This window comes from Galeopterus variegatus, unplaced genomic scaffold, assembly GCF_000696425.1.
Source record: "Galeopterus variegatus unplaced genomic scaffold, G_variegatus-3.0.2 Scaffold3, whole genome shotgun sequence".
In the NCBI taxonomy this organism is placed as follows: domain Eukaryota; kingdom Metazoa; phylum Chordata; class Mammalia; order Dermoptera; family Cynocephalidae; genus Galeopterus; species Galeopterus variegatus.
Window position 1 is genome coordinate 128129 of NW_007726114.1, and position 10227 is coordinate 138355.

At 60.2% G+C, this 10227-nt stretch overlaps 1 protein-coding gene across 2 annotated transcripts in view; it reads left to right on the plus strand.

Annotated features, from left to right (window-relative positions):
• The window catches only part of HGFAC (HGF activator), an 8573-nt gene extending 4690 nt beyond the window's left edge, over positions 1-3883 (plus strand). For both annotated transcript variants that reach the window (XM_008567967.1, XM_008568037.1), the window contains 4 exons: positions 1742-1881; positions 2092-2232; positions 2330-2478; positions 3627-3883. In XM_008567967.1, the coding sequence (XP_008566189.1) occupies positions 1742-1881; positions 2092-2232; positions 2330-2478; positions 3627-3809 (613 nt within the window). In that variant the 3' untranslated portion in view covers positions 3810-3883. The remainder of the gene's footprint in view (positions 1-1741; positions 1882-2091; positions 2233-2329; positions 2479-3626) is intronic.
• The last annotated feature ends 6344 nt before the right edge of the window (positions 3884-10227 follow it).

The following is a 10227-nucleotide window of genomic DNA, read 5'->3' on the forward strand; positions in this document are numbered from 1 at the left end:
GGGGGAGGGGCGGTGGGCAGTGGGGGGTGGGGGGCGGCGGTGCGGAGGGCCGGCGGCGGGTCCCTGTCGCCCAAACTGCCCGGGGTCCAGCGGGCACCCACCCTGGCTGGGCACCAGGGAATGGAGTGACAACTGGCCCAAGCCCCAGGGGTCTCCGCACAGCCAGGGAAACTGAGGTCCAGCCAGCTCAGGCGGCACCCCATGGGGCCCACCTGCGTTCTCACCCTGGGAGGAGCAGCCCAGAGACACTAAGCCTGCCCACTCCTTCCCAGCTCCTCCCACTGTGACAAGGGAAGGGACAAGGCCCTGTCTGGAGGGGCTCCCACTGGAGCCGGGTGGGAGGGGACAGGCCTGGCAGTGTCACCCCAGCGATCAGAGGTTGGGAAGGCAGGAGTCTGGCCAGCAGGAGAGTGTGGCTTCCGCCCCCATCAGTCACTGCAGGGATGGCGGTGTCCAGGGTGGGAGGCTGTGGGCTCAGATCCTGCACTGCACTGACCACTGTGAGATGTGCTGCAGGTTCCTGGTGGGGCCTGTAATGGGGGGGGGCCAGCAAATCCTCCCCAGTGTGAAATGAGATGGGGGCTAAGAGGCTGGAGGAGGGAGCCGGCATCCACTCCCACATCCGGGGGGAGTTGGGAAGGGGCCAACCTGGGTGGTAGGTACCCACCCACCAAGGTCCAGAGCAGGCAGCCTCAGCCCTGCCTCAGCACACGGTCCTAAGCCCTCCCCCAAGGCTGGGCTGGAATCTGGGCCAAGCAGAGCTGGTGGGGTTGTGGGAGCAGATGTGCGGAGAGGCTGGTGGGGGAGGGCTGTGCAGGCTCAGAAGAGGGTCGTGCTCCTTTAGGGGGCCAACAGCAGAACTGGGTGCCCAGGAGCTAATGGACCAGGCACTGAAGCCTGTCCCACCCCCAGACAGCTCTTTCAGACCAGAGCACCTGCCCCCCTGGGGCCCTGAGAGGCCTGCGTGTTTCAAGTCCCCAGCACATTGGATGTCCACCCCAGAGGCTGCCTAAGTCAAACCCAGGAGACCCCCAGGCTCTGGCCCTGGACTTGGGTTGCAGTTGTGCCCAAGGTCCAAGGAAGATGGGACATGGCACCAGGTATAGGCCGCCCACTCTGGAAGCCTATTTCCCAGATGGGTCAGAGGCCTGAGAGGGTCGAGGGGCTGAGTTCTCACAGTGACCTGGAGGTGGAGTCTAAGGCAGGGGGTTGAGGCAGGGCAGGAGTGACCTTCCATACAGGGCAGATGGGGAAACTGAGGCCCAGATCTGACAGAGGGGCTGACCAAGGGAGACCCAGGCTCTGTTATGGGCGAGAGTAAGGGACTGTATCTGGGGGACCCTGCAGGGCAGACATAGCTGGGGTGGGGGCCTCCAGGCAGGGCCGGGTCTCCACCCACTCAGGCCGAATCTAAGAGCAGACCCCATCGTGGCCTGGCGTGAGGCCCCTTGGGGCTTAACAGTGGAGCTGTCACTGAGCTAGGGCGGCTTCAGCTCCTGTGCCCAGGGTCTTGGGATGGCTGTAGCCCTGCCCCGCTCATTGACTCTGTCTTCCTGCTATTGTGAAGGCCCACACCCAGGCACCAGCTCAGGCCTCTCCCCATGACTGCAGACCTCCTGGGCTGTGCTCATGATGCTGGGCCACGGGCCAGCAAGTGACCAGGCCAGGGGTGGGGGAGAGCTGACCTCAGTAGCCCAAGGGGAAGGCCAGGTCTGTGCTGCCACCAGCCCCCCTTGCACAGCCCCCCCAGGGAAAGCGTCTCGGTGGTGCTGGGCCAGCACTTCTTCAACCGCACAACGGATGTGACCCAGACATTTGGCATTGAGAAGTACATTCCCTACCCCCTGTACTCGGTGTTCAACCCCAGCGACCATGACCTTGGTGAGCTGGGGGCGTGTCGGGGCAGCAGGTGGGGGGCATGCCCTGCGCATGCCAAGCTGGGGCTGGCGGGAGGGGCGGGAGCGAGCTAGTCGGGTCTGCAGGGGCCTTGGCCTGGCTGGAGGAGGGACCTGGGCCCCGTGGGACTCACTGGCCATCCTGGCCATCGTGGCCCCCACACCCCAGGGTAACCTATGGCCTCTTCCTGCCCAGTCCTGATCCGGCTGAAGAAGAAGGGGGACCGCTGTGCCGTCCGCTCCCAGTTTGTCCAGCCCATCTGCCTGCCCGAGCCCAGCAGCCCCTTCCCCGCCGGACACAAGTGCCAGATTGCGGGCTGGGGCCACATGGGCGAGAGTGAGTCAGGGTGGGAGCAGCTCCCAGCGCCCTGCCCAGGGAGAGCCGTGGCTGGCCACAGCCAGCCCGCCCGCCCCTGACAGCGTGTGTCCCGCAGACATGAGCGACTACTCCAGCTCCCTGCGGGAGGCGCTGGTCCCCCTCGTCGCTGACCACAAGTGCAGCAGCCCCGAGGTGTACGGTGCCGACATCAGCCCCAACATGCTCTGTGCCGGCTACTTCGACTGCAAATCCGACGCCTGCCAGGTGAGCCGGGCTCCAAGCCGGGGGGGCTCAGTCGAATCCTGACTCTCAGATCTGCACACCCCTAGGAGCTCGGAGCCAGAGGGGACCCAGGCCCAGCAGGGCCAGCCAGCACCCCCGAGAGAAGGCGTGCCTGCTGGGGCGGCCAGCACCCCAGGACGGCCGCTCACTTCCCAGGCCAGGCTGCCCGGGGCCCTGCTGGAAGGGGCTCCTCACAGCAGGGGAGAGGAACCCCCTCCTCACGCACATGGCGAGACTGAGTCTCAGAGAAGGGCCCGGGGCCACACAGAGCCCCAACAGGTCCCAACTGTCAGCCAAGGGGGCAGGGCTGTCCACGTGACACCGAGGGCCAGACCCTGCTCAGAGTTCTCAGTGAGCCCGTCAGTCGGACGGTCGATCCCAGCAGCTCGCGATCGCCAAGGGCTCCGCAGGCCTCACCACGCTCAGGCTGCAAGTCGGCCCTGACGGGAGCAGCTGCTTTGCGCCTCAGGGAGGTCAAACCTGTCTGCCTTGTCACACAGCTCAGAAGTGGCAGGGTGGGTGGGGCTTGACGCCGGACCACATGGTACCAGGCACACTCTAGGGGAAGTCAGGGATGGCTTCACGGAGGAGGGGGTCTTTGCACCTGCCCTGAGGGATGCATAGGAGTTTGCCAGGTGGCGAAGAAGCCATTTGAGGTGGTAGGGGTGGCATGTACTGGAACACGGGGTGGCCCCCTGGTCCACGTGGGGTGCGTGCTGGAGGGCTGGAAAGGGGCACATGGGGGCGCGTTGCTGGTTGTCGAGGGTAGAGGGAGTGGGGCAGGGCTTTAGGAAGGGGAGCGATGGGGTCGGATGCCCTGACCTGTGCTCCCCCAGCAGCCCGGGATCCCCGAGGAGTCTGGAAATGAGATGACTTCCTGTGCAATGAAGTCTGGGGAAAGTGGGACAGCTCCCTTACTCAGAAATACCCTCGTCATTTGTCTCCAGGCTCTCAGAGTCCTGTGTCACTGGGGGAATGTCTGAGACTCTTCTGGGCTTTCCACTCCTCAGGGCACTTTTGGGGTTGGAGTGAGGGACACTGGGGGCCGGGGGGATGGAGGAGCTGTTTCCGGGGTGTCCCGGAGGCAGGCCCTGGCTGCTGGTGGGGGCTCTGACCGGTGTCTGCCGCAGGGGGACTCGGGCGGGCCCCTGGCCTGCGAGAAGAACGGTGTGGCCTACCTGTATGGCATCATCAGCTGGGGCGACGGCTGTGGACGGCTCAACAAGCCGGGTGTCTACACCCGCATGGCCAACTATGTGGACTGGATCAATGACCGGATACGGCCTTCCAGGCGGCCTGCGGCTCCCTCCTGAGACCCCCGGGGTGTCCCGTCTTCTCCCCATTCCCTGCCTCACCGACAATAAAAACAGTTCCGAGAACCTGGCCACACTGCCTGTCCCCTGCCTCCTGCCCAGCCTATGTCCCTCCCATGGGAAGGGCCCGGATGACGTGGCCGTGGGGCAGGGGCTGGAGCCAGCAGTTTCTCGTGGAGGTGAGCCCCTGCGACCCCACAGGGAGGGCCTGGACCACGGCCCCGGGAGTCGGCCGGGCGTGGAGTCTGGGACTGGAGAGCGTCAGTCAGCCCAGCCCTCCTAGGCCTGTCCCCAGGCAGGAACACGGCTTGGGTCCAGGCACCCTGGTTGTCCCAGGGCACGATGTGGAAACCAAGTTCTGGCCACCAGGTCATAGACAGGGGCCTGTGCCGACTAGTGTGTGGAGTATTGAAACTTGAAGAGGGCGGGCCATCTGGGAATACCCGCTGGCTGTCATTTGGCTTCCCCGGCCACCAGCCAGGCAGGACACTTCACTTACTTGGGGAGCGTGATGGGGGTGGGGGGTGCAGAGAGGTGCCGTGGCGGCGGGAAACAGGCCAGGTGGTGCCCAGCACAGGCGGCCACAGCCTCACCTGCCAAAGTCTGCTCTTCACACGACAGGGGAGAGCTTCCCCGTGTCCCTGCCACGCCTGGCCATGCAGCCCGCCACATCTCTGTGTGGCTTTTCTCCACCCCTCATCCCCAGCCGTGCTCCAGCCACATGGCCTCCCCTCTGGTCCGGGAAGCCTCGTGTGGTTCCGCTCTCCTGGAGCAGCCTCCCCACCACGCACTCTCCATCGGTGCTTGTAGACACAGGTGGACGTGGGCCTTGCCTGACACCTCGGCCCCTGTCCTGTCCCGGTTAGGACGGCGCTCAGAAACCTGACTCGTGCAGCTTAAACAAGAGAGGGTGGCTTTCCTCGTGTCATGGGAAGTCCAGGGCCAGTGCTTGCTGGCACTGATTTTCTGGGCAGATCTGCTCCTTTCATCAGGGCAGCAAAAGTTTTCCCAGAACCTCCCTCTCCAGCAGATTTGCATTTAGCTGTCATTGGCCTGAATGGGGTCACGTGGCCACCCCTGGCTGCAGAGGGTATGGGAGGGCAGGGAACAGGGCTGTCACAATGGACTCACACCAGTTGTGGGGCATTGTTGGGGCTAGGCAGTCACTGTCCCACGAAAAGTGAGAATTGTGAGCAGAGGAAAGAGAGGCAGACCCTCCCGTCCCCAAATGCTGGCCTCAGAGCCCTCGCACTGACAAAACCACAGCTGAAGCCCCCACCATCACCCCTGCTACCATGTTGGTCAAAGCCCAGGGCAGCAACAGGATCCTAGAGGGGGAGCAGGTCCTCCTCATGAGGGTGGAGACCCCTGCAGCCTTTCTGGGCTCAGACAACGATGTAGCTTCAGTCCCACCATAACCCACACCTGCTGTGAGCACTCCCTGACGCTCCCCCCGCGGGTGGGGGGAGTGTGTCCAAATGACTTCTCTGCATCTGTTGGGATGAGCATTTGGATTTTCTCTTTGGCTATCTTAATGCAGTGACTTGCATTTGCAGCTTTTGTGTGTTGAGCCAGCCTTGCATTCCTGGGGTGAACAGTGTTGAGTCAGGATGTGAGCTGGTGTCTTCCACCTGCCCCTCCAGGTGCCCCCTCTCGCCTTGTGCTGTCCTCAGAGCTGGTCTCTGTAGACTGCATTGGTGGGCTCTGTGCCCTGCAGTTTCTTGTCGGCCACTGGGGAGCCCCAGGGGGAGATCACAGGGAGGGCAGATAGTGAGGCTGGGTTATTTAGTCTCCTTCTGGGGTCACCTCAGTGTGTGGGCTGAATTTTGACCTCCTAAAATCCCTATGTTGAAGTCCTAACCCCCAGTAGCACACACTGTGATTGTATTTGAACGAAGAATCTTTACGGAGGTAATCGAGTTAAAACGAGATCATTAGGGTGGGCCCTAACCCAATATGACTGGTGTCCTCATAAGATGGCGAAACTTGGACACGGACACACACAGAGGGAACCAACCCTGCCCACACCTGGATTTTGCACTTCTGGCCTCTAAAACTGTGAGATGGTAAATTTCTGTCGTTTAAGCCCCAAGCCTGTAGTACTTGGTTACAGCAGCTCCAGGCAACTTGTACACTTGGGTTGGCTGCGTCCCTCAGCTGAAAGTCCCTGTTCCTCTCAATATGTGGCTGGCTTTCTCCCTCTGAGGTTCCGGTGGCTGCTCCCGTGCCCTGGCCCTTCAGGTCTGGAGGTGGCATCTGCTCCTGTTCTACACCCAACGAGGGCTGCTGAGCTGGCACCGTGGTCTCTGTTGTCTTGGCCACGCCTCCCCTGCATTGTCCTGCCAAATGTGTGCCAGCCCGTGGGACCCTGGCTTCTACATGACATATTTTTTTTTATCCTTTTAAAAATTTACTTGTATTTAGTTTAGGATTTTCCATTTGTGTTTGTGAATGAGATTGGCCTGTAAGTTTCCCTTCTTATATTCTTAGGATGCCTATTATCAAGGCTATATGCCTTGTATAATTAGTCCAGAAGTATCCCTTCTTTCATCAAAACTCACTGGAAGACTCTGTATACAAAGGTTGGAATGGTCTATTCTTTGGAAGTTTGGTAGATTGGATCTATAAAATTACCTGGCCTGGCGTTTTCTTTACAGGATGATATTTAACTACTGATTCAGTGTCTTTACTAGTTGTGGAACTAGTTAGGAATTTTATTTCTTCTTGAGCCCGTTATAAAAAGTCACACTTGTATGAATGTATCTAATTTTTCATGTTCGTTGCCATATGGCTCATCCTCTCATTTAATCTCAGACACATCAGTAGTTGTTTTCTTCAGCACTTGGAGGATATTCACTGTCTTCTGGCCTCCATCGCTACTGCTGGGAAATCTGTTCTCAATCTGACTGTTGCTCTTTTGTAGATATTTTTTCCTCTGGTGGTTGTGATGTCTGTGACTTCAGTCTGCTGCAGTGTCACTGTGACACGTGTGGATGGTTCTTCTCTTTGTTCTGATTGCTGCATGTGTACCCCATAGTCTTGCTCGGGCTGGGTGTTTGCAGGTGCCCTCCCCTTTGGTGACTTTTCTGTGTCACAAATGACCTCAAAACTCAGTGACATAACACAACAGTCATTTATTTAGCTCACAATTCCACAGGTTGGTAATCTGGGCTGGGCTCAGCTGGGTGGTTCTTCTGGGCTATTCCGGGCTCTCTCACATATGTGGAGTCATGAGTGGGTCTTAGGCTGTTCTGCTTCTGGGGCTTGGCTGGAGCCATAGAATGACTAGGTCACACGTGTGTCATCCCCAGCAGGCTGGCTGGGCTTGTTCACATGGTGGGGGAAGGGCTCCAAAGAAAGAGCGGGTGTGAGCATTTCCATGCACTTCATCTATCAAAGAGAGCCAGAGTCAAGGGGTGGAGAAGCAGACTCCACCTCTGAGTGGGAGGGGCGCATGGCCACATTTTAAGGGGTATGGGTCTAGGGAGGGGAACATTTGCAGCTGTGTTTTTCAAACAATCTACCACACTCCCCATATTCATTTGCTTGGGCTGCCATAACAGAATACCACAAACTGGGTGGTGCAAGCAGACATGTATTGTATCACAGTTCTGGAGGCTGGAAAGTTCATAATCAAGGTGCTGGCAAACTTGGCTCCAGCGAAGGCTCTCTTCCTCCTTGCCATGTCCTCCATGGGTCGTCCTCTGTGCATGAGAGAGAGAGAGAGAGAGAGAGAGAGAGAGAGAGAGAGAGAGAGAGAGAGAGATCTCTGTTGTCATCTTATAAGGACACCGTCACCGGTTCCTATCGGATTAGGGCCCACCCTTATGACCTCATTTCACCTTAATATCCTTCTTAAAGGCCCAGTCACCAAATACAGTCACAATGGGGTAAGGGTTTCAACATTTGAATTTTGGGGGGACACAAATCAGCCCATAACACTCTCCATCTCACCATGGGATGAGTGAAAAGAGTTTGGCAGGTGGCCACTGGGCAAGGAAGTGGTGGTTGTCATCCCCACCCCACTCTACCAGCGATGTCATTCCTGTGCCTCACCTAATGAGGGGAAGCTGGGGAAAGTGAAAGCAGGAAGGGGTTTGGTGAGCACAGGGCAAGGTGCTTGCTGTGGCCAGCCACACGGAGCCACCTGGGGATGAAGGACATGGCAGGTCACCCCATCCCCACCAACCCCGTGAGTTTGTGAAACCTGTGATCACTCTGAAAGACCCTCAGCTACACTGTCTCACGTGGGGGCTCATCACAATAACATCAGCGGAGATTACAAAGGTCACATGATGGCTCAGTGGTCATTTGGCAGTGAATGGCGGTGCAGTGTCTGGTGGCAGGTCTTGTGGTGGCAGAGCCTCTGACGGGAGGCAGCGGACTGCAGCCAGAGTCTAGTAGGGATCGTAGTACCCCTGGCCCTGAGGTCCAGCAGCAGCAATGGCTGTGTGGTCATGGTGGCTGTGACCGTGGGCTTTGCGGGTGGCAGCCGTGCCTTGTGGCCGTGGGGTCCAGTGTGCAGTGGTGCTGAGTTGGGGTGCCGTCCTGTCTCAGGAGGTGATGGTGCTTTCTCGCTGCCCACCTCCAAGGGCCGCTGGCTCTCCAGCACCCGCACCCCGGCTTCTTCTGGTGCCTGATGTCCTTCCAGTCACCTCCGTCTTGCTTCCCTTCACTGCCTCAGTCAGTTTACCACTTGCGACCAGCAGCCCTGGCTGCAACAGCTGGGGAAACTGAGGGACGGAGAGAGGCAGGAGCCAACCCAGGGTCACAGAATTCTTGGCCAGTCTGGAGTAGGAGCTGGGTCACCCCTGCCTCCTGGCAGGAGGCTGTCCCTGCCTTTCAGCAGCCCTGGCAGGCCACACGGAATGGGAGGGGGCTGTCTGTCCCCACGCAGCCTGCATTTTCCGGAGCTGGTGCAGGCGCAGGTGCAGCTGCCAGGCGTGGCAGGAGCCTGGGTCAGGGCCAGCGCTTGGGAACGCAGCAGAGCACGGCCTCTCCCTGCAGGCATGAGCGAGGGCCAGGCGCCCGGGGCGGCGGATGTGTCCACGGCTACAGCCCCCAACTGCCACCCGACTCCACACCGGCTATCCCGGCCAGCCCCTGGGGGGGCCTCAGATGTGTGGGGAGCATGAATGGTGCTCTGTGGCCAGGCAGCTGTTCAGGAGACGGCTGGTGGCTGGTGCACAAGTGATGGGGGATGGAGGGGAGCACACAGAGCTGCTTCCTGGGCCTGGTGTCCCCTCCTTGCGTTAGGCCCCAGCAAAACATCACCGCGGCACCAGAATCAGCCCTGTGGCCCCCCTGAGACCTGTTTTCTCAGATCCCCAGGGCTGGGGGGGCGTCGCCCAGGGCTCCCGATGCCTCTGAGACATGGGTCAGTCCTGGCTGCAAGATCTCACGCTTGCTGCTCTGAGCCTGACTTGTCTCCTCTGTACGAGGCAGACAGAGCCCAGCCTGAGGGGTCTCCAGGGAGGAAATGGAGACCCATACTCATGCCCCATTAATAAGACACCGACCCTCACCTCTTCTCCCCACTAGGACCATAAGCCCCTTGAGCAAGGGTCCCTTGGTGGGGTGTGTGGACAGAGCTTCACGGCTTGTCCAGGGTGCTTATTTTGCTGGGTTCAAACTGCCTCCACCTTCATGGCTGTCCCCTTATCTCTGTGAACCTCTGGAGGCCATCCTGCAGATGGGGGTTGATGCCCAGGGTGTAGACCTGCCAGGATCCCAAAGCACGTGGGCTCCAGAGGAACTGGGTTGGCATCTAAGGCTCAGGCCAGACCTTGGAGGTGGCTGTGCTGGAGCTACAGGGTCAAGAAGACACAATCCAGAAACCCAGTGAGATCACCCGGCTGGGAAGGGGGCTGCGGTGGGCTCTTTACAAAGCAGCCCAGCTCCTGTGTGCCCATCTGTGCCAGGCTGGCAGGAGCCAGCTCTCGGCTGGAGGTGGAAGGGAGACCAGACCCGGTGACCTGTGGTGCCGAGGTGGCACAGTGAGTGCTGGTCCCGCCCCTCACCCGGGAGCCACCTGCACTGGGGTTCACACTGCCAGGAGGGGCTCGCAGCTTAAAGGGAACACAACTGGGTGAAGGGGCAGGTACCCAGAGCAGTCCCCGTGGTGGTCCTCTGCCCCACCCCCTGCCTGGGGAGTGGTTGTTGGGGGCGGGAGGGCTGCCTGGCCAGTCTGTTGTCAGGGCTGTCCGGTGACACCCCTGGGGTGGCAGGAGGGGCAGGTGCCAGGGCTGGAGCCAGGTTGGTGGAGACACACTGTAAAGCTGGGGCGCCCCTCTTCGGGGGGGGGGTCCCTTCTCTGCTTCACGGAGAGCAGCGCGTGCTGCTGGGGTGGGTGGGCGGCCCGGCGCGGTGCCACCACGGGGGACCGGGGACCGCCAGGCCGCGCCCCGCCCCCGCGCCG